Below are 26,191 nucleotides of genomic sequence, written 5' to 3' on the forward strand. Positions count from 1 at the left end.
TTATCATTTTCCCCCAAAATATTTTCAGCAAAATTTAAAAAATTCCCCAAAATATAGACTCCCCCCCCCCAAAAAAAAAATATATATATATAGAATATTTTATTTCAACACAACACAAAAAATTTCAAACTGGCAGGAGGTGCTGTATATTTTTGTGATGGTTATTAATGAGAGTTTATACTTTTTTTTAGAATATATAAATATATAAAATATTTGATTTATTCAAATAAAATTTAATTTTGGTTTAATTTGGATTAAATGCTATCTATTGTAAATATTAATATAATAAAAATATTCTTTATATTATTATTTTTTTGAGTTGTCATAATCATTATACTATTATTTTATGTCTTGTAATGACTTAGAATAAATAAAATTTTTGTAATTAATTTTCCAATTTATTTATACTCATTTTTTCACTTCCCTTCGATTCTAATTAGTGCAGGTGGTTTTTAAGTCAAAAATTTTTTGCGGCCCACTTGAGATACACTTTTATAGCAAATGGCCCATGGTTCAATTGAGTTTGACACTCCTGTCTTAAGCCATACAAGCATATTCCATTAATTGGCTATAGCTTCTGAAACCTTTCATATATGGGAATGATATTATCAAATATAAATAAAAAAAATACTACTAAGAGAAAAAGACAACATCTTATTCTATTATACAAAACAGACCTATGGATAAGTATAAACAATAATAAATAATTGCACATTATTCTGTACCTAAGCAGGCTAAAGGAATTGAGCTAGAGCTAAAATATTCTAGTTTGATTTAAAATACTATTAAAACCAAATATTAATATAAAGAGAGACTTACCATTCACCCAGACACAAAACCTTAGGAAGTCTAAGTATCGTTCACCCTCTACAGGATCCCATCCCACATCTGGATATCCTTTGTCTAGTAACTCTTGATTTGACTGCAGCCCACAACGTGATAAATAAATTGCAATTTTTTCTAAATAATGTTCCCTTAAAGCAAGTGCCAATTCATTATTTTCCATCAAAGAGGAATATGCAACATCCAATGGTGTTGAACCACGTAAAGATGGCCGAGCTGCACAGTAACAGAAATGAAAAATATTAATCATAAAATAGTCACAATCTTAATTTAAAAGTTAACATGAAACTGCATACACAGAATTCTGTATAGAATTATAATTTTTTAATTTGTTAATTAAGCAGAACCACCTCTCTGCTTAATAAAGTAAAATAATTTATAAAATTATAAATCAATTTTATAGAATTACTCAAAGTATGCAAATATGCAAAAAGGGCAAATTTTTAAGGAAAATTAGAAAAAAAAATTCATAAAGAAAATTCCATCACCCTGGAAGTTACAATGTCTGAATAAAGGATTTTTTTTTGCAGTGATGTCAAATGAGTGTGCTGAGCTAGAGGCTAAAATAAATTATAAATTATTATTATTTAGGCCTCCAAGGAGTCAAAAGACTCATCGTGGGAGGTCCTTCCTAGAAAACACAAAATCTATCAAGACTCACTGTGGGAGGTCCCTCCTAGGAAACACAAAGTCTATCATACCACTCCCTAAACTCATTGACCGTTCTCACTCTCACCACTCCATCAGGCAATGCATTCCAAGGTTCAACCACCCTCCATGCAAAGAAACCACTCCACACCCTCTTGCTCACAGTTTCCTTTCGTAATTTTCAGGGATGGCCCCATGTCATCACTCCTTCCCGCTGTTCAACCAAGTGAAAGAACTCCCCAGTGTCAACCCTGTAACCACCTCTCAACAGTTTAAAAGTCTCAATCATATCACCTCTCCTTCTTCTATCCACCAAATTCTGCAGTCCACATTCCCTCAGTCTATCCTCATAACTAACATTGTACAGTCCTGAAACCGTCTTTGTTATCTGCCTTTGTACCCTCTCCACAGTTAATTTATCCCCTTCAAATCCTGGGGACCAAATCTGAGAACAATAGTCTAAGTGTGGTCTGATCAGGGTCTTATACAACGGAATGATAACGCTTTTATCTCTGCAGGTCAGCGTCCTTCTCATTATTGCAGCAATCCTCTGTGTTACCTTCACCACCTTTGCAATATGTCCCTTGAATTTCAGGTTTCTATCAATCATCAAGCCCAGATCTCGTCTCCCCTACTTCCTCCAGTAAGCTCCTCTAATAGAGTATGCAGCGTCCCGTCGATGTGTCCCAAACCTCAAGACCTTACATTTTGCTGCATTAAACCGACACCCCCCAATAAAACTAATAAAGATATCAAGAATACAAATGATGTTTTTAATGATAATTTTTAATGATTGATAATTTATTTAAAATAGTCTTCTTAAACTTTTATAATTTATTATTATGAAGTCTGTAGAATTATAAGACTAAGGTTAATCTTCCATAGTCATTCTTCCTCTTACTTGTCATTTAATGGAAGAAATCTTTGAGATTCCTTTGGCCTGCTTGGCTAGATTCTTCTTGTAATCTGATTTTGCCTCCTTTTCATTTCCAGTCACCTTCTTTGCTTGAGCCTTATACTGTTCATGAGTTCCTGGTTACGTTTCTCCTTATATATCCTCCATAACATTTTCTTCTTCTGCAGTTCATGCTTAATGATGTTACTTATCCATCTAACTCCTACCTGATTAACCCTCCTTACCTTGGGTATACAATTTAATATTGCTTCCTCTAGATGACTCGTAACTATCTCCCATGAATAATAACATCATTTGCTTGCAGTGTTTTATGCCATGGCACAGATTTAAGCTTCCTAAGCTTCTCATAATCGCCCACCTTATAGTTCCATAATCACCTGTCATATATGCCCTTTTTTGACAAAATATTCCTAATGTTTTACAATCTCCCAAGTCAAGTCCCCATGGTCATTTTGCTAAATTGGAGGCAATTGGTCACCTTAGTTATGGATAGCTCTTCTGATCCTATGACAAGGTTCAATACTCCTGCATCCCCTAGTCCCCTTCATCACATGCTACCATTGACAATTATCTCTCAGAAGATGTATAAATTCCATTTCTTTTCAGCCACGTGGTCTTTCTTCCTTTTAATCTATAACTCCTTAGTTAAAAGAATATCCCCCATAATAATCACTCGACCTGTACGCTTACTTATTTGCTGACATGTCAGCCAGATCATCCGTGGAACCCCGTGGCCTATAGCAACAACCAACTGTATATTTTATCTTACTAGCCTTGATCACAAACCAGACTGCTTCAAATGAACAGCCACCCTCCTGCCTATAACTCCTATTCCTTTTGGATTAACATCTGCAATTCATTTGCTATTATCAGCAGCACCCCCTCCTCACATCCTATCTTCTCTATCTTCCCTGAAAATACTAAATCTTTTGCATTCTATCCCTATAATCACATCATCTGCTGTTAAACAAGTTTCATGAATGTCTAAAACTTTTGTCGAGGTTGAATAACTAATGCCCAAATTTAATTTCCTTACTGGGCATGTTGGCTTTTGGTGGTTTAGCTTTGGTCAGAATACAACCTTTCGTCATTTAGTGTAAAACCTGAAGCACTTGACGCCCTCGCACGTGGCCACAACTTCGCTATTGCATCCAGAAGAATACCTGCTGAAGATATTATGATACGAAATGAACACGGGATATGACACCTTCCTAACCATGCTGCCAACGATATTAGACTGGATGTGGCTTGCGTTTTGACCAAAGCTAAACCACCAAAAGCCAACATGCCTGGTAAGGAAATTAAATCTCTACTAGAATTAAAGAAAAACAAGGAAATAATAATCAGCAAAGCTGATAAAGGGAACGCCACAGTATTGCTTAACCAAAAGGATTACACAGGTAAGCTGAAAGCTCTATTGTAAGATCAGGCTACTTACCTCCCTATCGAGTACAATTCCACCAAACCAACTCACAAATTAGGACACTCCACAGGCTCCTTAAGAAGGTCACTTCTTGGCCTGTGGAAATCACTAACAAATTAAAACCATTTAACTCCATACCCCCCCCCCCTGGTATTTATGGACTCCCAAAAATACATAAGGAAAATGTACCATTACATCTCATAGTGGATGGCATTGATTCCCCCACATACAAACTAGCTAAACATTTGGCCAAAGCTTTCTCACACACTATACTGGCAACACACCTTCACATAAAAAACTCAGCCCACTTCAAAGCCAGCATAGAAAACCTTACACTCAAACACACTGACTTAATGGTCAGTTTTGATGTCTCCTCCTTATTCACAAATGTCCCACCCAAAGAATCCTTAGAGCTAAACCAAGCTAAATTTCCTCCCGATATCACAGCCCTATTTCAGTTCACAATGAACTCAGGCTATTTTGTTTGGCAAAGAAAATTCTACAAACAAATAGAGGGGATAGCATGGGTTCTCCACTCTCCCCACCCTTGGCCAACTTTTACATGGAGACTTTTGAAGAGAAAGCCTTAAACTCTGCCCCACAAAAAACCAACCATTTGGCTTCGCTATGTTGATGATGTGTTTGCTATTTGGCCACATGGCTCTGATGCACTCCTCTCCTTCCTAACACACTTAAACAACCAACACCCCAGAATCAAAATCACCCTGGAAGAGGAAAAAAACAACTGCCACACTAGTCACCTGCCAGCCTGATGGAACCTTGGTTTTCTTAGTCTATAGAAAACCCACCCATACAGGCAGATACATTAACCAACAATCCCATCACTCCTCTTCGCAACAATATGGAGTCATTAAGACACTACACAACGGGGCTAAACTTGTCTGTTCAAATGACAATGCCCTAACCACAGAACTAAACCAAATTCTCAACGCTTTCTCAGCCAATGGCTACCCCCCCCCTCACAACAAGGATTACTCTAAATCCATCACCATACCCTATATCCGAGGCACCTCGGAAAAAATTACAAAAATCCTAAAAAAACATGACTTAACTTCTTGTTACACACCATATAAAAATTTGGCATCCCTTATCCGCTCTACTAAAGACCAACTCCCCCCCCACCAGACCTACCTGGTGTATACCAGGTCCCTTGCAGCTGTAAGCTGTCCTACTTTGGCCAAACAGGCAGGACAGCAAATATCAGAATTTCAGAACACAAGGACTACATCCGGTTTCACCAATACAGCTACTCTGGTCTTGCTGACCATGTGCTGGATACTTGCCATAGAATACGGTGGAAGAAAGCCACGATAATACACCGTAGTAAATACAAATATGAAAGGCTTTTCATGGAATCAGCTTCAGCCCTAAGAAACAATCCAAACCTCAACAAATTTGGCTGCATGAGACTGCCTCAAATTTGGGAAACCTACATCAGAAGACCTTCAGCCCAATCGCCCAAGAATACCAACATTGCCCACTAGGGGGCACCATCTGGACTTTAGGAGAAATAATAGCTTCCTGCTTCTTCCTCACTTACTGTTTGTAGTGCCTGCATGCACGTGTCTTGTTCTTAAGTTCCTTGAAAATGGTAACGTGACGTTACCGAAATACTGAAGTATATTAAAATTTATTTTAATGTATATCCTAGTTTATGTTGTAATTCCCTTAAATTATTTAGTAAAAATGCATAACCAACGTCTAAGCCTTTCCAAGTGAATCTCTATAAGCTTGATAGTCCTCTGTGATCTTCTTTCTGAATACTCTGCAAATAATTTTATATTCAAGTTGTGAGTTTGGTATTTCTTTCAGTTCTCTTCTCTTTTTTAGTAAATTCAATTTTAGTAAATTCATTTATATGGAGAATCTTTCTTTTTTGGGATGTTCTTGATTGATTTTGGAATTTTCCATGCACTTAGATAGATTTTCCAGAAGCATGTTATAATCCTTGTCAATGTCATATTTGGTAATATTCCATTTTATTTGATCAAAAGATTGCTTAAACAAATCAGAATCTAAATGTTTGGGCAACTTTGCATGGTTTGAGATTGCCTGTATTTTTTTCTTCATTCTTTTGGTCAATTAGGACCAAAAGGATGGCTCTTAGTGATCAGTGGTATGAATGGATGTCAAAATACTTTCTGCCAATTGTTCCTACATCTTGAACTATTCTTTTGCACTGTTAGAATATAGTCTATTTCATTTCTTATATCTTCATTTGAGGATTCGCAAGTTCACCTTTTTGGTGCTTTTTTTGGAAGAAGGTATTCATGATGATAAGATTTTCTGCTTCAGCAAATTCTACAAGTTTCTCTCCTCTTTCATTTCTGTTACCTAGTTCAAAGGCACCAATGAAGATTTCTTGATTTCTGTCCATCCCAATTTTAGCATTAAAATCACCACATACAAACTGTGCATGGGCTTTTGTTGTAGCAGCTCCTCAAAATTCTTATAGAATTAATTTACATCGTTATTACTTGAGCTGAATATAGGAGCATAACATGTGAAAATTTTAAGGTGGGCTTTCTAAAGATCTACCATCAAAGTGCCAATTCTTTTGGAGAGAATGTTACATGAAATAATTCTCTTTGTTCGTCTTTTCCTTATAATAAGTCCAACACCGCCTTGTTTTGCATTGTTGGTTGCTGGGCCAAGGAAAATTTGTGAGCAATCATTCCATTGTACTGTCAGTTCTTTTCTTTCCATTTATGGCAAGAATGTCCATTTTTGTGTACTAATTCTTTAAGTAGAAAGTCAATTTCGGAATCATTTACCAGAGTGTGGGTATTCAGGGTACCTAGAGCCAGGGTAATCCCCTCAATAATTTCAACTCAACAGATTTCAACTATGGTAGCATTGATTGGAGGGAGGAGAGGACACATGGGAGGAAGGAATTGGATTTTATGCAGTTATTAAGGGATAACTATCTGCGACAGCATGTAATGGAAAATACTAGGTCAGAGAGTGCTTGACCTAGTAATTGCAGCTGAGGATCTGACTGTAACGAATATGACCATATTGCCACCAATTGGTGAGAGTTGATCATAGGGTCTTAACTTGGGAGATGGCTAAAGGTGTGGAAGTTAGTGGAAAGAGGAAAAAATAGTTCCGCTGCATAAAGGAGGTTCCAAGACTGCTGTTGAAAATTACCGGCCGATCAGCATATCAGGAATTGTTGTCAAGGTCTTGGAGAAAATAGTCAAGAAAAAAATACAGGATTGGATAGATGAAAATGGGATACTGTATGGGGGACAACATGGTTTTGTGAAGGGTAGATCATGCCTCAGTAACTTGCTCACGTTTTATAACAGAGTGACAGCTGAACTGGATAAGGGTAATGGGTTTACAGTGATTCTACTGGACCTTGCTAAGGCCTTTGACAGGATACCACATGGAATTTATAATCAGTAAACTGCAGCATATGGAGATGGATATAGGGTTGGTGAGATGGATAGGAGGGTGGTTGATGGAGAGATATCGGAGAGTGGTTTATTCAGGAGTAGAGTCCAAAAGATGGCCTGTGACTAGTGGTGTGCCGCAGGGTTCTGTTCTTGGACCACTACTTTTCAATTTGTTCATTAACAATATAGGAAAGGATCTGAGAGGAAGTATTCACTTGTTTGCTGATGATGCAAAGTTAGGTAGAGCAATAGTGAGTGCACAGGATGTCAAAATTTTGCAAGATGATTTGGATAGTTTGGAGGACTGGGCTAAGGAAAATAGATGTCAATTTAATGTGGCAAAGTGTAAGGTTATGCATTTTGGGGTGAAAAGATTGGCAGCAGTATATCACATTGGTGGAACCGTACTCCAGGAGATTGATGAGGCTAGGGATTTGGGAGTGTGTGGATAGGGAGTTGAAGTTTAGGGGACACATTGCAAAAGTGGCTAAATCAGCTCATCAAATCACTTGGTTGCTGAAAAATACTTTAACAAGCAGAGATAAACAGGCTATTGTTCCTCTGTATCGAGCCTTGATAAGACCCCATCTAGACTACTGTGCCAAGATATGGGTGCCAGGGTTTCTTCTCGATGGGGAGGAGGTGGAGAGGATCCAGAGACGAGTGACCAAGATAATAGCAGGACTATGGAATGAACCTTATGAGAACAGGTTGAAGATTTGTGGGCTGCAGAAATTGGTTGACAGGTGGAAAAGGGGTGATATGATTGAGACATTCAAATTACTGAAGGTTTCTATAAGATTAATTCAGAAGATATTTTTGAGAATAGGACTGGTAGTGGGAGGACTAGGGGCCATCCATGGAAGCTTGGTAAGAGTGTGGTTAGCAAGGGTGTTAGAGCCAGGTTTTTTACTTGGAGAATGGTAAATGAGTGGAATAAGCTTCCAGAGTCTGTTGTGGGTGCCATAACTGTAAATGAGTTCAAGGTGAAGTATGATAGATACTGTGTGAACGTTGAATAGTTGTTCTTGAGATGATGTTGGGCCTCCCTCAATGAGTGTAAGGACTCCTTGGAGCTGCCCATAATAATAATAATAATCTCATAATATTCATCCTCAGATCCCTTCTCTGTCCAACCAAATCATTTTCACAACAACTGGTAGCTATGTTGCTCATTTTTTTCTCATATTCAAAGCATCAATCACCAGTCATCTCTCTCCTGCTCAACCTGTGCACTATCTCATTCGCACCTTCAGAAATAACCTACGTATATTATCACTCTTGATCGTTTGGAAACTGTTTTCTCTATTTTCTTTCATCCTATTTTTTTTGCACTTTATGACTGTCCGAATCTGTCAGAAAATCACTATTTAAATATATGTAATCTACATACTATTATATATACTACTATACTATTATATTATAATATACTACTCATGTACAAGTAACATGAAAAAAAAAATTTTGATTTTATGGAACAGTTATTTTGTGCCATAAAGAATATGAACTATTTAAATTCAGTTCGTTACCCAGTAATATGTTGCTGTTTTCAAGCAGGAAACCAAGGTGATCAAACATAGCTTTTTGATTTTGGCCACTAGTTCGACAAAAGAAGCAAAGAAATCGACAGCATGCTACAACCATTTCATGAGATGTATCCTAGAATTAAGAAAAAACAAACATTAGTACATAATCATAGGTACAAATGGTATTATAACATAATCAATATTATGGAAATGATAATAAGGACTTATCTGACTTTAGGACTCTAAACAATTATTTCAGCTTTTATTGGCCATCTTCCATACAGTTTGGTTTAATTTATATGTATACTTATATAGTTAAATTTGTGTGAACATGTTACTTAATTTAGCTTAATTTATTTTATAACTAAGTAGATAATGATAATAACAGGACTCTAGAGTGGATGTAGTAAGTTTGTTTTTTTTTCACCAGAGGTCAGGACAGTGGTTTTAATTTAATGGTTGACCAAATCAATGTAACCATGTAGATTGTGGTGCAGTTTGTTTCTTTGTATATATGTATATACTCAAGATGATGACCTTAATGTGAAAGTTGAAACGTCAAGTGATTAGTTTGATTTATATTAAACTAAAGTTTTTTTCTCAAACACGGTAATTGTTTCCATAAGTTTTACTGTGAATTAAGACGGTGAGTGTATTACCCAGATACAATAATGTGGAGTTTACAAACAAAAAAGAAACAGAAACGAAAGAAAAGAGTGTGCAGAAAGAGATATGAAATATAGTATACAAGCTAATCACATCTGACTTTCATTAAAATCTTTCTTTCCTGCTAAATATTCAAGGATTACTCAGTACTCTGGATTCCAGTAAAGCTGTTGGACTAGATGGAATTTCACCACGGGTTTTGAGAGAATGTGCTAAAGAACTCACCGCTCCGTTGACCTGGCTTTTCAATAAAAGTCTGGCTGCGGGAAAGGTACCCACAGAAGGGAAGGAAGGTAAGATAGTGCTGATGCATAAGGGCAGTAGCAGACTGGAAGTGTCTAATTATAGGCCTGTTCGTGTGTCATCAATAGTTGTTAAGGTCTTGGAGAAATTAGTGACGGACTATATACAGCATTGGGCAGATTAGGGTAATGTTATCTGTGAGAATCAACATGGATCTGTTAAGGGGCACTCTTGCTTTAGTAATATGATTGCCTTTTATAATAAAGTGACAAGAGCAGTTGATGAGGGAAAGGCATATACTGCCATTTTTTTGGATTTTGCAAAGGCGTTAGACAGAGTGCCAGATGATAAGCTCATATTTAAGTTGTAGCACGAGTTTAAATGTCGGGTTAGTTAAATGGATTCAAAAGGTTACAAGTGGGGTTCCACAGGGCTCAGTACTGGGAACTGTATTCTTTAACCTTTATATCAATGATATTGTCAATGGATTGCAAGGAGGCATTCAAATGTTTGTGGATGATGTGAAGCTGGGAAGGGTTATTAGTAATAGTGCAGATGTGGCAGCCCTACAAGAGGATAAACTACACAGGTGGGCAAATGAATGAGGGTCGGTTCAATGCAGCAAAATGTAGAGTTTAGAGGTTTGGGATTCATAGATGAGAGGACCTATACTGGAGGAGGTAGGGGAGACAAGAGATCTAGGGATGAAGATTGATAGAAAACTGAAATTCAGGGAGCATATTGCAAAGGTGGTGAGGGTAACTCAGAGGATTGCTGCAATACTGAGCTGACCTGCAGAGATAAAAGAGTTATTATTCCATTGTATAAGACCCTGATCAGACCACACTTAGATTATTGTTCTCAGATTTGGTCCCTAGGATTTGAAGGGGATAAATTGACTGTGGAAAGGGTACAGAGGCGAATAACAAAGATGGTTTCAGGACTGTACAATATGAGTTATGAGGATCAACTGAGGGAACGTGGACTGCAGAGTTTGTTGGATAGAAGAAGGAGTGGTGATATAATCGAGATGTTTAAACTGTTGAGAGGCAGTTACAGGGTAGACATTTGCAGAGTTCTTTCACTTGGTGGAATGGCAGGAAGTAACGATGACAAGGGGGCCATCCCCGGAAGTTAGAAAAGGAGGCTGTGCGCAAGAAGGTCAGGAGTGGTTTCTTCGCGTGGAGGGTGGTTGAACCTTGGAATGTATTGCCTGAGAGAGTGGTTGAAGCAGGAACGGTCGATGGGTTCAAGGAGTGGTATGATAAACTTTGTGTTTCCTAAAAACGACCTCCCACGATGAGTCTTTTGACTCCATGGAGGCATGGATAATAATAATAATAATATTATTATTATTAGATTAGTGCACTGGATTGGAGACTGGCTATCTGATAGGTATCAACAAGTTGTGTATGGGGGAGCGATATCCAGGAAAAGGAAAGTCACTAGTGGAGTGCCTCAGGGGTATGTTTTGGGGACATTACTGTTTAACTTGTATATTAACGATATAGGTGAAGATTTGAATTGAGATATTCAGTTGTTTGCAGATGATGCAAAGTTGGGACAAACCATGAAGAGTAGTGAAAATGTTGTGGCTGGCCTTACAACAAGAAGACTTGAATAAATTGAGTGATTGGTCAAGCAAATGGGGATGCGAGTTCAATGTTGCAAAATGTAAGGTTTTAAAATTTGGAAAACAAAGATAGGATGCAGAATTTATTCTTGGTGAGAATATATTGTTGGAAGTAGAGGAAATAAGAGATCTGGGGTGATAGTGGATAAGGAACTAAAATTTAGGGGACACATTGCCAAAATTGTGAAGACAACACAAAGGCTTCTGGGAATGATGCGGAGGACACTGCTGTGTAGAAGTAGGGAGATTCTTGTTCCGTTGTATAAGGCTTTGATTAGAACACACATGGACTATTGTGCCCAGATTTGGTCACCTGGTTTTCAGAAGGATGAAGAGATGTTGGAAATTGTTCAAAGGCGATTGACTAAGGTAGTTTCTGATCTCTGGAATGTCAAATATGAGGAAAGATTGAGATGTAATTTGCAGAGTCTAGTTGACAGGAGGAAGAGGGGTAGATATTCTACAGACCTACAAGTTGGTAAGGGGTTGTTATAAGATCAGTGGTAGACAAGTTCTACAGAAAATAGTGGGAGATCGGGGGAGAACCAGAGGTCATCCCTGGAAACTGATAAAGAGGGTGTGAGTAGGGGAGTGAGAGGCAGGTTTTTTTTGTGCAGAGTTGTAAATGATTGGAATGCCTTGCCTGAGAGTGTGATGTCTGCAAGGAGTTTGAATGTGTTCAAGGCATGGTATGATGAGCTGTGTGTGTGTGTGTGATAAAAGGATCTCCCAGATGAGTCTTTGACTCCATGACGTCTTGGGGTGATAATAATAATAATAATAAATATAAAAGCATTAAATTGTTGCAAAAAAAAAAAAAATACTGAAAGGACTTTAAAACTATAAAATTTTGAAAGGACAGAAAACTTGCATCATATCCTAGTCGCTTGCATGCGTTCAGATTCCTTGCCCAATTCTGTTTCCACGTCATTAGCATCCAGATGGTTCTGCAGTAAGATTGCATAAAGAAAAAAAAAATCTGGCATCCTACTTTTCATCCACTTTTTTTTTATTATTATATTATGGCATCTCCATGGAGTCCAGAGATTCATCGCATGAGACCCAAATCAACCATCATACAGAAATCCTATCACACCTCTCCTTGAATCCATTCACTGTAATGGAACTCGCAACAAATTCTCTGGCAATCCATTCCACTCACTCATTCACCACTCTCCATGCAAAAAATATGGTCTTCCCACTACCAGACACACTTTTACACAACTTCCATGGATAGCCCCTAGTTCTCTGACTATGTCATATATTAAAAAATTTCACTTGCATCAATTTCATAAAACTCCCTTTAATATCTTAAAAGTTTCTATCATGTCCCTTCTCCTCTGCCTATCAATCAAGCTTTATAATCCACAAACTCTCAACCTATCCTTGAAAGCTGGGTAAGAGTGTGGTTAACAATGACATGAGTACTAGATTTTTTTGCTCAGAGAGTGGTGAATGAATGGCATAATAATAATAATAATAATAATAATAATAATAATAATAATAATAATTATTATTATTATTATTATTATTTATTTATTTATTTGCATTCCATGCGTACATACTTTTATCTTCCAGAAACTTCAACAAGAATAACAGAAATGGAAATTTAAATGTGGAAATACAATGTCTTTATAAAGAAAAAAGCTGCCAGCAAAGACAGAAAGTTTCATCAAGGTATGTGCTAAACTTGCTAAATTCCTGAATAGACTTACTTTTTTTAAATGCTGCTGGGACAAGAGCCTAATTTCTATCCATGTAAGGATTTAAAAAAACTTCAGCCCCTTCAAGTATTCAGAATATAGACAAAGACTAGCCTATCTCTACTTAAGGAGCAAATAAAAAATGCCCGCAGGATCTTAGTATGGTTAATGCAAAGTGTTATGACCTTCACCTTAAGCTTTCTAAGCTGCTCAGGATTGATATTTGGATGTTTGTAGAGCACATATCCATAGGAAAATAAGAAAAGTTTAATAAGGAAGTTCAACAATCTTGCTAGGAAGAAAAATCTTCAGCAACTTCAAGAAGATAAAGCAATTCACAAACTAGTCAGATTACAGGCTAAAATCAAATTTTATTACACAATAAAATCAAAATTAGAAGCAAAGGATTTAATTTTGCTATGGCTCCAATAAAAATCCCATGTGCACAGATAATTGCAAACATCAAATTTGCCATAAAAAACTGCTGCCAGTTGAAGCAGACATCATTAGTCCAGAAGCTACTGCTTTACTTATAAACACAAGCCCTCTAAGAAGCAACAACTCCAATGGAGAAAAAGCAGCTCTGAAAAATTTATAACCAAATCAAAACATACTAGTAGTGAAAGCAGACAATGTGTTTTCCATTTTTATAAATATTCCAGTAGCCAACACAGTAGTTGTCCTGTCCAAAATTTATCCTCTTAACATTTGCAGGAGGATAAATTTTGGACAAGAGAACTACTGTATTGGCTACTGAACCAGAACTACACCAGGAAACTCTGAAACTCTTTAAGCATTGTCTCAAATCGGGACATTTTAGCCAGAACAACCAGTTCTTTAAAGAAATTGAAGGTGTAGTGGGCTTCCCACTTTCACTTTCCATTGCTAATTTATACATGGAATTGTATGAATCTTTGGCAATTAATTAGACTCCCCTCAAGCCCAAAGTTTGGTTGAGCTATATAAACATTGTCTTTGCCCTTTGGTCACATGGCACACAGGCTCTTCTAGAATGTTTTACATTTCCATAATTCTTCTTTTTCCTCTTCACAGTGAAACTAATGGGAGGATGGATATTATTAAATGCAAATCAGTTAGAAGAGGCATCAGTCCCTTTACGGAAAACTGTTCAGTTTACTGTAAGCCCACACACCCACAATACAGGCAGACACCTACATGCCACTTCACACCATCATCCTGCCCAGAAACTTGGAATTTTTAAAATTTTAGCCTTCAGGGCAGAGTGTGAATTTCATCCTCAGGACTAGCACTGCACCTGTCATAACAAGTTCTACTCACATCATTACAACAAACTGGATACAACAAAAAAACCCTTCCCAAACTACTTAAAAAGAACCCCCCCCCACCTCAGACCACACTACACATACCATTAATCTGTTTGTAGATTTTTCCTCCCCATGTACAAACAGATTAATGTTACTGCTATGGGTTCACCCCCTCCCTCTCCCTTAGCAAACTTTTTACATGGAACACTTTGTACCACAGCTACATACAAGTCCCTAGTGTGGTTATGCTTTGTTGATTATGTGTTTTTGCCATTTGGCCCCATGGACAAGAAACTTTGGATGGTTTTGTCACCTACCTAAACAGTAAACACCCCCAAAATTTCACTTCACAGCAGAAAAAAATCTAATAACTGTTTGCTTTTTCATGACACATTCGTCACCTGTCTTTCAGATGGATTAGTATATTTTTCCATTTGCAGAAAGCCAACACACACACACACACACACACACACAGAAAGATATCTACATAAAACAATCATATCATCATCCAGTCCAACAGTATGGTATTTTAAAAACACTTATGCACAGAGCCAGAGCGATTTGTTCTAATGTACAGGCATTTTTTTTGGAGACCTGGTTGGTGAAGTGGGTAGTGTATCTGCTTTCCACTGAAAAGGATAGAGGTTCATGTCCCTCCATGGGCATGATATTTGTGATTGTCTTCAAGTAGGAGATGAATTTCATTGTTCAGCATGAGACAGTTCTACTCACTGGAGACCTGAAGTGGGTGAAGAAGTTCATTTTGCTGGCCTGGTTGGCCGAGTGGTTAGCATATCCACTCTCCAGCAATTAGGCTGCGGGTTCGAATCTCACTGTGGGCATGGATGTTTGCAATTGTCTGTGAAAATACTAGTGGTGATGGTCAGCAGCAGATGGCAGCATGGGTGTAGATCAGCACTTCTCAAACTGGGGGCCATAGGTTTTGTTGAGGGGGGGGTGAAATAATGAAAACAAATTTAAAATCTTTTAAGACTAAGTAGCTTTTTTATCTTAAAGGAAATGTATTTAGTTTTTTTATTTTTTATATTTTAATGAAAACAAAATCACACATTAGTGCAGGTTCACAAATTTTGTTTCCTGCATATTTCGGCGCTTAAATATGCTTATTCATACAAATTTCATTTCAAAGCAAAAATCTAAGAATTGCAGTTTCAAATATTTCACCTGATATTGGTGTAGCAGTATTGAAACACATCCATCACATTAAATTGTACTGGGACCTATATTGTTTAATCTTTATATCAATGACATTGTCAGTGGATTGCAAGGGGATATTCAGTTGTTTGCGGATGATGTGAAGCTGGGAAGGATTATTAGTGAGGTGGTTATAGAGTTGACACTGGGGAGTTCTTTCGCTTGGTTGAATAGTGGGAAGGAATGATGACAAGAGGCCATCCCTGGAAGTTACGAAAGGAAACTGTCTGCAAGAGGGTGAGGAGTGGTTTCTCTGCATGGAGGGTGGTTGAACCATGGAATGCATTGCCTAATGGAGTGGTGAGAGCGAGAACAGTAAATGAGTTTAAGGAGTGGTACGATAGACTTTGTGTTTCTCAGGGGGGGGGCCTCCCCTCGATGAGTCTTGATAGACTTTGTGTTTCTTAGGAAGGACCTCCCACAATGAGTCTTTTGACTCCATGAAGGCCTGAATAATAATAATAATAATAAACTTATTTTATGTTTTTAGTTCTTTCTTTATTACTAATCATTTTACGTTTCATGTGCTTGTACTGCAAATGTACAATAACAACATATCTATCTATATAAACATATGAGATAATGTGCCATGTCAAATGTGTATGTAAGATGCTAAAAATGTAATATTTGCATTTGATTTTTGCAATATTGGCTGTGTATGTTTTGTATTGAATATAAATACAATAAATATCAGAATAACATATGTCTATATTACAATTTTTTTTCACGGAGGGCGTGAAATATTTTAATTTTTCAAAAGTGGGCCCTGACATCCAGAAGTTTGGGAAGCACTGGTGTAGATGATGGAGGTAGTTGTGGTTGGTGGAGACTAGGTGCCCTCCCTCGATGAGTCTTTGGGCACCCTGGAGATGTTAAGCAATAATCATAATAATAATAATTTCCACAGAACTTAAATATCTGAGCCATACTTTCTTGGCCAATGGCTACAATTGCTATAAAATAGATAAAATACTACATATCCCCATTACTTCTCCCTCCTCTAAATACACAGGAACAAAATTACTATTCCTATTCCCTATGTAAGAAGTACATCAGAAAAAATGGCCAAAGTACTAATAAACATGCCCTTTGCATCACATTCAAACTGTATGTTAAATTAGCAACTCTTATCTGCCTCTCCTAAGGATAACCTTTACCCTCTAGCATAACCTGGAGTGTATGAAGTTCCATGTGACTGTGCCTACTATGAGCAGACAGGAAGATCTGTTAATCTGCCTTGGAGAACATAAAAAACACATTTGCTACCATTATTATGGCAAGTCAGGACTGGCAGACCATGCTTTCAGCATTCCTTCAGACAGGATTTGATGGAAGAAAACTAATGTGCTATTTAGAAGTTGTTACTTCTTAAGATTACTTGAAAAGATTATTTTTAGTATCAGCCATGATTATGAAGAATTCTCCTAACCTGAACAAATATGGTTGCATTAATTTGCCAAAAATTTGGGAGACTGTCATCTTAAGATTGAGTGCTACATAGCTGTAATACTTCTTACTTAAATTAAGGGGATATTAAATCCCACATAGTTTTAAAACCAAATAAGAAACCGAATATGATGAAGCCTCAAAAAAGGCTGAAACCGGTCTGGGTAGTGACCTCTCTCCATAATGTAATAACAGCATACATTTCCTAGGAAATGTGTTTTTACATTATGGAAAATACCTAAGAATAGCGATCTGAACTTTCCCCACCTTTGCAACGAGTTTCCCTGGTATTGTACTACGTACTAGGATCACTTGCATTGGCTAACGCTAGTGTCGCTGATACTTTATAGTTTACTATATTCGGCATGAAACTCTCTGATTTCAATCTTTGAGTTTCTTATTCGGTTTTAAAACTATGTGGGATTTAATATCCCCTTAATTTAAGCAATGTTTTCATTGCCGAAATGAAGCTTATCAGCTCTTTATACTTATGTAATACTTCTTTTTTTTTACAACATTAGAGGGTGCCAAACTAGTACTTTAGATCCTTTGTCCAATTTGAATTGTTTCACTTATAAATTGTTGCATATAAACTATAACATGCTGCTTTGTGCTGTGATATGCTGATTTGAAATTCAGCAAAATATAAGCTAGTTAATAAACATCTGTTTTTATAAAATAGTTCATTTGGCGTTATTAATACTCTAAAAATAAATTATGAACACTTTGATCAGGAAAAAAAGAACATAAAAAAATACATCTAGAATGAAGAACAAAAAGTTGACTATCTTAACCTTTTAGAGAAAGACAATCCAGTAAGAGGGGGAAAAAAAAACTCACAAATTCCAGTTTAAATCACAAAGACTGTTATTGGAAACAGAACCCATTCTACAGACCCAATCAACTATCACAAAACGGACACCATAGATTTTGGCATACTGCTCTATCTATCCCATCACCGTTAACAACAGGAATCAGCATGAAGAGTGCCACTGTTGTTCTCCATGCACATGACTGTCCTTGTTATCCAGGTTATTTTTGTTTGTTGTCTTCAATAAGTATGTAGTATTAAATTGCATTTGATAATGCTAGCTTGAGCTAGTAGAATATCAGCTTGTAAATTAATTTCTACTAAATTATTGAATTTTTTTATGTCTCATTAGTGGGAGACAGACAGACAGGATGATACCAAGGTTAATTTAACATAGAAGATATAAAAGTAGAAAAAAGTTTTTTGTTGTTGTTGTTTTGTTTCAGTTCCTTTTTTTATTTGTTTTTATTAATCATTATATGTGAAGCTGTTACTTCAGAGTACCACCTTAATATGTTTCCACGGATGCTAATTACAATAATAATAGTTATAATAGGAATAAAGATGTTGCCTATCACACTGATAAAAATGGTATATTATTTTATGGATAACAAACATACTTTATCAGCTGTTTCAGGTGCCTGTCCAGGGCTTGTGGGTGAGGATGCAGCTGCTGCGGGTTGTGTTGCAGATTGAGTCTGAGCTCTTTTGCCTAGTGTATTCATCATTACATCCATAACATTTTCATGAACTCTCAAGATACGTATTAAATCAGGATGTTGAAAGAAAACTCGATTATTCACCATTGCCCTAAAAAGTATAGATAAAGATATATCGAATTCTGGTTACAATGGAGATAATTAAAATCTCACTACAAAATCATTCAATTCATTCAATTGATGTAAATTTAGATCTAAATTTATTACTAGCAACTGTTATTCATATATATCAAAAAATATTATTATTGTTATTATTAATTTTTATAATACTTTTTATTTTTTTTTGCTGACCTGGTTGGCCGAGTGGTTAGAGTATCCACTCTTCATCCAAAAGGCTGCAGGTTCGAATCATGCCATGGGCATGGATGTTTGGGACTGTCTGTGAAAATACTAGTGGCAGTAGTGGGCAGTAGATGGCATTGGTGTAGATGATCTGGTTCACTATAACTGGTGGACTGAGTGGCAGAAACGGAGAGTTGTAGAGTAGGTGCCCTCTCTTGATGAGTCTTTGGACTCCTTGGAGGTGTCACGTAATAATAATAATAATAATTATTATTTACTAGACTTCCATGGAGTCACAAAACTCATGATGGGAAGTCATCACAAAGTCTATCATACCACTCCTTAAACTCATCCACTGTCTGCACATTCACAACCCTCTGAGGCTATGTATTTCATGTTTCAACGAATCTCCATGCAAAAAACTTACATCATATCCTTTCAATTATCACTCCATTTTCCAACTTAGAAGCCCCTTGTCCATACCCAGATACCACATTAAAAATCTCCTTGCAGTTAACACAATAATAAACCTTCAACAGCTTATATGTCTTGATCATATTCCACCTCCCCTTTATCTTATCTCCACCAAACTCTTCAGTCTGCATGCCCTCAGTCTGTCCTTATAATCAATATCGTATAGTGCTGATGTAATTTTTGTTTCTGCACCCTCTCCAAGATTGTTTCATCCTCTTCAAATTACGGTGACCAGATCTGAGCACAGAAATCCAGATGTGGTCTAATCAAAGTTTTATACAGTGGGACTACCATGCTTTTATCTCTTGAGGTCAATGTCCTCTTCAACATTGTAGCACTATGCACAATCACTCTAAAATCGCTTCTTCCTCCACTTCTTCCACTAGGGGTGTTATGAAGCATCCCATCTATGTAGATCCAAAATTTTAAAACCTTACAATTTAGCTGCATTAAACTGATATCCCCATAGATGGGATGCCTCATACATCTTTCCATCCTATTCAAATCCTCTCGAAGAACCAAAATATCGGTACCACTGCTAATAATCCTCACAAGATTTACATCATCTGCAAACAACTGAACATCTCCCAGTAGTCCTATGACAATATCATTGACATAATGATTGAACAGGTATGGTCCCAGTACTGAACCCTGTGGAACACGACTTATAACGTTCCTACTCCCTGATACTGCTCCCCACTTATACAACTCTCTGATATCTAACAGACAGCCAAGCACCAACCTAATCCACTAACCTGATATCCAAACCTATATGATGTAACTTAAAAATCAACTTGTGATATGGCACCCTGTCAAATGTCTTTGAAAAAAAAATTATCATTATTAATACAAAGAGGTCTATAGTTTTGTTACCTCCATTCTGCTGCCACCCTTATGCAATGGTACTAGCTTACCCTCCTTCCACTGTCCAGGAACCTTTCCCATTGCAAGATTTTCATTACAACAGCCAAGCTAATGGTGCAGTCAGTTCGTGAAATTCCATCTAGTCCTCCTGTCTTATTAACATTTAGCTCTTACTCATTATTCGGAATACATCCACTTCCTTCATTTCTAACCCTTCATCACTAATTAGACTTCTAGGCATAAAATGAAAATGAAAAACTCCAATAAAGTGATAATTAAATAGCTTAGCTATAACTATGTCAACTGCTTTGATCATGCAATTCCATCTCCATCAAGGTAATAAACCAATATTAATTTCCCTTCTGCTTGCCACATAGCAAAAAAACATCTTGGGATTCTCCTTGGATTGCAGTGCCAGTCATCTCTCATATTCTACTTTTTCTCTAATTACAATACTAGTTACTTTCCTAGTCTGAGTGCTATATTCCTCATGTTCTCCACTTCTCTTTAAATGTCTTCCATAATCTCTATTTATTCTGCAATTCCCCTTTTTTGTCATCTATTTGACTCCAAACTGTTTTATCATCTGAACTCAAAGTATACAATCTGCCATTCCTGTCAACAATTTTTTTCTCAAGTATCTCCGATGCAATAATAACATATTTTGCTTCTGTCAACTTACAAGCAGTACAACGGGTGACAACAAATTCTGTCACCCGTTGTACTGCTGTAAGATAGTCTCTAAGTCTATGATATAAGTCTAAGCCTTATAATTCCATATAAATTCTTTGTTTTGATACCTTCACATGCCTATTCATCCTCCATATCAGGATAACATGGTCACTCTCCAAGAGGGGCAAGTATGACATCTCACAGTCACAATCAGATCCTCTGATGCTATGACCAAATCCAAAACTCTTGATCCTCGTGGATCAAGAGTTTTGGATTTGGGCTTCCAGCACATGCTGCCTAAGACAACTGTCCCTGAAGATATCCAAAAATTTAATTCCCTTATTGTTTCATGCCATCTCCTTTGCCAAGTTCATATTGCTATAGTTGAAGTCACACATAATGATCATTCACATTGCACTTGCCAAACTAATTTGCCTAAACATTTTATGTTCATCACCAGTTATAATCACCAGTCTGTAGCAAAATCCTACTAAATATCTTGTCTTATAAACATCTGTCTCAGACTATATACTCTCAAAGCCATTACTGTTAATTTCACTGTGATTCATCACTCTGAGAAGGCAAAATTCATCTCTTATTGTGAAACCACTCCACCAGCATGTTTACCCCCCTATGTTAGCAAAATATGCTGTACTCTTTGATTTCTATCCCTGTTAGAACATCATCCTCAGTTAACTAAGTTTCACTGATATCAACAACCTTTGGAGAGGCAGAGTCAATAAATGCCACAAACTTACTCCCTTTATTTCTAATGCTCCTAGCATTTGTATACAGAAAAACAGTGCATTGCCAGTATTCTTATAGCCATTATTATTCCTCTATTGCCATTAATTCTGTTATATATGAATATCATAACTAGAATAGCCCATATAATAGAAACTACCTTACTCAATCACACTTTCCAATATCGGATCACCTGGTTTTCATCCTTTTGAAAACCAGGATCCGATCAGTGCATAGTAGTCCACTGTATAAGGCCTAATTAAGGCCTTATACAATGGAATCAAAAACTCTTGACTTCTACAAGTCAGTGGAATCATTGAAAGAATTCATTGTATTGTAACCACAATTTTGGCAATGTGTCATCTAAATTTTAGATCTTTATTCTTTGTCACCCCAAGATCCTTATTTCCTCCATATCTAACAATATATTATGGTGGGGAAGGGTGGGGAAGTTGAGAGTGAGTGGATATATGTGGTAAGTAGTGATAAAGGTGAGTGGGCAAGGGCAAATGTGGTAGAGAAATCAAATCCAACCAGTGGCTTGGGTAGGACTGGTTATAGACCTAAAAATGAACTGCTGAGTTTGTTTACAAAAGCCAGTATCACAAAAAAAAAGGTGGGGAGATGAAATGGTTTCAGTGATTGAGTTTATTTGCCCCAAAATCATTGGAATAAGTGAAACATGATTGGATGAAGATCATATCGTAACGGAGAATAGAAATGGAAGGATACAGTATTTTTTGAGATGATAGAAGGGGCAAGAAGGGAGAGTCCTGCTGATGATAATGGGACAATTAAGTCCACATGAGATGGTATGAAAGAGGGAAATAGTAGCAATGGTTATGAGGCAGTGTGGTGTAACATGGAAGTTAACAGGAAGGCATATTTAGTTGGACGTTGCTATAGGCAAGTGAATGTGGAGCATGGTGATGAATAAATGTATAAAAAATTGGATTAGTGAATAAAGGAAGGGAAATTATTATGGGCCATTTTAATTATGGCAGTATAGATTGGAATGAAGAAATAGAATCCGGGAATAAGGAAAATTAATCTCTTGAGTCCTTGAGAGATAACTATCTCATGTGGCAAGGAAAGCGTTCCAAGATCGAGAGTTTTAGTTCTGATCATTTCATCAGATGATGTAATTGTGAGGTGGGGTTTCACACTTTCTTCCAGTTGGTGAGAGTGATCATGAAGTGATCACCTGGGTTGTTGTCAGTCATATGAAGACTTCTGTGAGGAAAGGATATACATGGAAGTACAAAGCTGGTGATTATGACAAGCTTAGGAGACAGCTTTGAGCTATAGCATGGAATGAGGAATTGAGCGGTAAGGAAACAAATGCTGCTTGAGAACTGACAAAGAAATACATAACAGCATCAATCTGTGAATGTATTCCGAAGGCCAAAAGGCTGAATGAGGCAGGTGTAAAATGGATGAATGTAGAGCTTAAGCATGAAATCTGGAAAAAGAAGGTACTTTGGAGGCAGTACAAGATGAATTATGGTAATAATCAGTTACATGAAGAGTAGAAAGAACAAGCCAGAAGAGTGACTCAGTTAGAAAGGAAAACAAAAACGCAATATGAGCAAAAATTGGCAAATCAGCTGAAAAAAAAACCTACAGAGTTTTTTTAGATATGTGGCAAGTAGAGTAGAAGGAAGAATGATCATGGTAAGCGGTATTACTTCTGGGAAAATTCCCATGTTATTCCTCTAAAATAAATTATTTTAATGGCTAATATAGCCTATTTTCATTTAGGAGTGCTCCCCTCTTTTTTTACAATGTCATTGGCTCTTTACTCAAATCATCTTAGGACATTACTGAAGTGCTATAAAACTAATATATGAAGCATAATATAGGAGGAAAAATTCGGCCATACCTTTTTTTGGATGTTGTTTTCTGTCTCCTTATCCTGGTGATATGCATTCATCTGCTGTTAAGCTGTTAGAGGGAGGGGGTTTTGGGAAAGAGGGGGGGTGGGGGAATTACTTGAAAAAACCCACATTTTTATTATCATAATATGTATAATATTATTATTATCATTATTATTAAGGGTGGATAGAGAGCATTTGGTAGGGAGGGTGTGAGAGAAGTATTTTTTGGGGAAGAGGAGGGATTGATGAGAAAAAATCCCATCAATCCCTCCTCTTTTCCAAAAAATAATCCATATGAGGCCTTGATCAGGCCTCATATGTATCATGCATAGATTTGGTTCTGGGTTTTTGTGGTGATAAGGGTATGTTAGAAAGGGTCCAGAAAAGATTCACAAAGGTTGTCAGTGGTGGTCTTTGGAATGTGGAGTACGAGGAGAGATTGAGAGAATATAAATTGTAAAGCCTTGTGAATAGGACAAAGAGGGGGAGATATGATTGAGACATATAACCTAGTGAGGGAGTTGTTATCAGGTTGACATGGAAGAGAGTTTTCATATAACAGGAGAGCAGGATAGAACAAGAGGTCATCTGTGGAAACTGTATAAGGAGGGTGTGAGCAGAAAAGTGCAGAGCAGGTTCTTTGCATGGAGAGTGTTGCCTAAGTGTGTTGGGAATGTAGACACAATGAATCATTTTAAGGCGCAGTTGGATGAGCATTGTGTGCAATAGTGTTTATCTCCCATGATGAATTTCTAACTCCATGGAGGTCAGATGTTAATAATAATAACATTCTGACCAAGTGTAAACTCTACACCCTCTGTCCAAAACAAACTTTTGATAGAAAATAAAACACAGGCCAATTATAATTATTCAAATCATTTATTTCAATCAATATACTCTCCCTCAGCTTCAATACAGCATTTGGAACGGTCAATTAATTCGTTATATGAGTTTTTTATATCGGTTTTTGAGATACTGTTGAGGGTCGTGGTTACTGCTGCTTGAATGTTTTCGATGGTGTTGTATCGCTTTCCTTTCATTGGCAAATGAAGTCGGGGGAAGAGAAGGAAGTCACAGGGTGCTAAATCAGTTGAATATGACGAGTGATACAACACACATCATACACAAACTTGGTTTTTGCTCAAAAACTGTCTCACAATGTTTGAATGATGAGATGGTGCATTATCATGCAAAAGGGACCAGCTGCCTGCATCACGATATTCATGTCATACGCGATGAATTCTCGCTATCAATCGCTTCAAAACTTTGAGATAAAACTCACGATTGACCGTTTGGCCAGGTGGAACAAATTCTTTGTGGATAATGCCCTTAGAATCGTAGAAACAAATCAGCATTGTCTTTACTTTTGATTTCTCCAAGTGACTTTTTTTCGGATGCCCCTCTTCTGGTGGTCTCCACTCAGCACACTGGTACTTTGTTTCAGGCTCATACTCAAAACACCGTTTTGTCACCAGTAATGATCATTTCAAGGAAGTTCGGGTCATTATGAGCGGTTTTAATGAGGTTCTTGCAGTGTTCAATTTGATACATTTTTTGGTCGTTGGTCATCTTGTGGGGAACAAATTGTGAATTCAATTTATGAAGGCCCAGTTGTACATAGTTGATTTTGGAATCCCAAATTCATCTTCAATCAATCTCACAGACGATTTGGGGTTTTCTTTGATGAAATCACACACTTTTCGGATGTTAACTTTGCTCAGTCCAGTTTTTGGATGGCCCGGCTTTTGGCCGTCCTCAAGCATCTCACGACCACTTTGAAATTGCTTAAACCACTCGAAAACTTGAGTATGGGATAAGCATTCATCACTGTATTCTTTTTGAAGCATTTGATGTGTTTCAGTAAAACTTTTACCAAGTTTAACACAAAAGTCAATCGCAGCTCTCTGTTTGAAACTCATTTTCCAACCGTTCATCAAAACACACTGTCACTCTTGGCACTATAACTTGGCTTCTAATGAAACAAATGTCATAAACAGTTCACACAACACTAATGAAGGTTGCCGCTTTCGACAACAAAAAAATACAAGAGGTGGCACCACTAGTTCCTTCTATTTTGAAAAGTTCAGCTTCTTTTTGGACAGAGGGTGTATATCCCATCTTTCTTTCCCAAATTTTATAACCTTACATTTCGCAACACTGAACTTGTTTCTGCCACTTCTGTGTCCATTCACTTAGACTAGTCCATTCTTATTGTAAGACCAGAGCATATGCTCTACTTCTCATTCTAATCTAACCCAATACCATTAAAAATGGGATAAACAGCAATGGCCATAAAACAGAGTTCTGAAGGGTTAGATGTGCCTAAAAAATGATTGGGTTAGGCACATCTAACCCAATCTAACCCCTCAGGGGTCTCAGTCAATAGTGACTTTCCTCTTCTGGAACCTTGCTCTCTCCCATACACAACTTGATGATACATATCAAATAGTCAATCTCCAATCCAATGCACTAGTATAATATACAACATCATCTGATCTAGTTTGACTATCAGTTTATCATATGGTAATCTATCAAAAGCCTGTGCAAACTCCAAGTATACCACTGTCTGTTGATCTCCCTCATCCAATACAGTTGTCACCTTATTTTAATAAGTAGATTACTAAAACATAACCTCTGTTTAGCAAATCCAAGCTGTCCATCAATGATAATACCATTGTTGTAAACCTAATTCTGGATCCTTGTTCTCACCAGTCATTCCAACCTTTGCCACAATACCTGACACACAGATTGGCCAATAATTTGATGCTTGAGTTCTGT

General features: G+C 37.1%; 1 protein-coding gene across 3 annotated transcripts in view; it reads right to left on the minus strand.

Moving 5' to 3' along the window:
- Window positions 1-26,191, minus strand: part of RyR (Ryanodine receptor) — a 1,703,288-nt gene that overhangs the window by 941,375 nt on the left and 735,722 nt on the right. For all 3 annotated transcript variants that reach the window (XM_090399345.1, XM_090399347.1, XM_090399344.1), the window contains exons 51-53: window positions 18,402-18,591; window positions 8,782-8,911; window positions 820-1,059 (exon numbers count right to left, since the gene is read on the minus strand). In XM_090399345.1, coding sequence (XP_090255471.1) covers window positions 820-1,059; window positions 8,782-8,911; window positions 18,402-18,591 — 560 coding nt within the window. The remainder of the gene's footprint in view (window positions 1-819; window positions 1,060-8,781; window positions 8,912-18,401; window positions 18,592-26,191) is intronic.

The sequence above is a fragment of the Typopeltis vanoorti genome, chromosome 10 (assembly GCF_054136105.1).
Source record: "Typopeltis vanoorti isolate ZY-2024b chromosome 10, IOZ_Tvanoo_1.0, whole genome shotgun sequence".
Classification (NCBI taxonomy): domain Eukaryota; kingdom Metazoa; phylum Arthropoda; class Arachnida; order Uropygi; family Thelyphonidae; genus Typopeltis; species Typopeltis vanoorti.